The sequence below is a fragment of the Sphaeroforma arctica genome, assembly GCF_001186125.1.
Source record: "Sphaeroforma arctica JP610 unplaced genomic scaffold supercont1.1, whole genome shotgun sequence".
Taxonomy (NCBI): Eukaryota; class Ichthyosporea; order Ichthyophonida; genus Sphaeroforma; species Sphaeroforma arctica.
This window is the reverse complement of record NW_014040557.1, coordinates 1-1,684: the sequence shown is the minus strand read 5'-3', so window position 1 is coordinate 1,684 and position 1,684 is coordinate 1. Positions and strand designations below refer to the sequence as shown.

General features: G+C 35.1%; 1 protein-coding gene across 1 annotated transcript in view; it reads right to left on the bottom strand.

Annotated features, from left to right (window-relative positions):
• SARC_00001 (hypothetical protein) overlaps nucleotides 1-273 on the bottom strand; it is a 7,366-nt gene extending 7,093 nt beyond the window's left edge. The window contains exon 1 of the mRNA XM_014306293.1: nucleotides 47-273. Within this exon, the coding sequence (XP_014161768.1) occupies nucleotides 47-124 (78 nt within the window). The 5' untranslated portion in view covers nucleotides 125-273. The remainder of the gene's footprint in view (nucleotides 1-46) is intronic.
• Between the last annotated feature and the right edge of the window lie 1,411 nt (nucleotides 274-1,684).

Here is a 1,684-nt window from a genome sequence, read left to right as displayed (position 1 = left end):
CGTACTAGATTCAAGACACATCCTGTCGCATTCTATAAAATCATACCCTGTATAGTGGCCCTTGATCGATGTTCGACCCAAGGTTTAACACCAAGCCGTCGTCATCATTATCAGCGTTTGGCATCGTGACTGAGTATTAACTTAACAGAAAGGTGGTTGATTAGTTACGTTCGTGGATGATTCTATATTGGATACGTGTACGCTTATCCAAGTTCATGTGGCTTATGTAGAATTCGCAAGGAACCCTGTGTACGTCAGGAATTCTATGGTAATAGTCCCTAATAAAAATGACGACCATACATATGCACGTGCTATTCTTTATATATAAAATATATGGACAGATTGATAAAAAGCTATGACATGTCTTCAACTCCTCTATAAATAGACTTTTGCCTTGGGTTCGAGACTTCGAGGCTTCGAGCCTAACCTCAGTTTTTCTCGTTGAAACGTTTTCAAATCAAACGTTGGTTGTCAGTATTTCAACCTAAACTCAATACGTTTTGCCTATATGCGTTAAACTCTAAACGCAACCGCAAAAAGTTTTGTTTTTTAAGCGATTTAAAGTGTATCGGGGGCGAATCGACCATGAAATTTTTCCAAATTTGCACCTGAATAGTTGACCTTTTTCAATGAAAAGGCGATATGAAACTATTCACAACTGACACAAAGTGAAAAATAGGACAATTTGTGACAGTTAGGCTGCCTCAAAAATGTACCTATTTGTAAACCCATAGAACTATATTTAGGATAAACGTTATACATAAACGCTTTTTTTCGCGTTTTAACGGGAAACGCAATGAGATTAGATTTCAACTGTGTCACTGTCTGTGTGTATGTATCCGGGACTCCGGGAGTGAGAAGCTCACAACACGGGGGTTTATGTTTTAAAAAACGTATAATTTGTTCAATTTTTAGGAGGCCATGAATTTCAACGTTTTTAAAAGAAATTCTGCTGAACTCAAATATGTACACATACTAGTAAATAAATTACATATTTAAATAAAATAATAATTTGACAGATACCAAAATATAATATCTTGGTCTTGAATATTAGAGCTAAATATTATTTTATGTAAATAAATATACATATCAGTGACAGTATATGTATTAACTTATGTGTGTATTTTCATAGTCCAAAAAATACCATAGCCTTCCAGGTTCCAGCTATTTTTCCATTTATTACGTTGTCATGATCGAACTGTGGTGGTGGTATTAAAATATTTTGTGAGTGCGTACAAAATCGAAACTAATTAACAGATTGTAGACATATACAATCTCGAACTAGAGGGCAAAGTACAGCGCAATAGAAGATTAAAACTAATTATGCCTCTGGAAACAATGACGGATGCCGTGGGTGGTCATGGATCTAAAAAGAACAAAGGACCCCGTATGTCTCCTTGTGTATCCGCTTTCTACTGCACAAATCGTATCCATATGTGGTTTTTGGCCACATATTTGATTGAGACACAAAATAAATAGCTAAAATGAAATTTATTGGCATTCTTTTATATATTTGTGTACTAGGTCATCTGAAGGTTCATTTTTATATTTGCATAACAGGTTTGAGTACGAAGGTTCATTTGTGTGTGTCTTATTCCACACACTAGTGTACGCTTATACCCCCCTTCAACATATATATGCATATAAACACATATGGATCAATGCAGATCGATTAATACATATT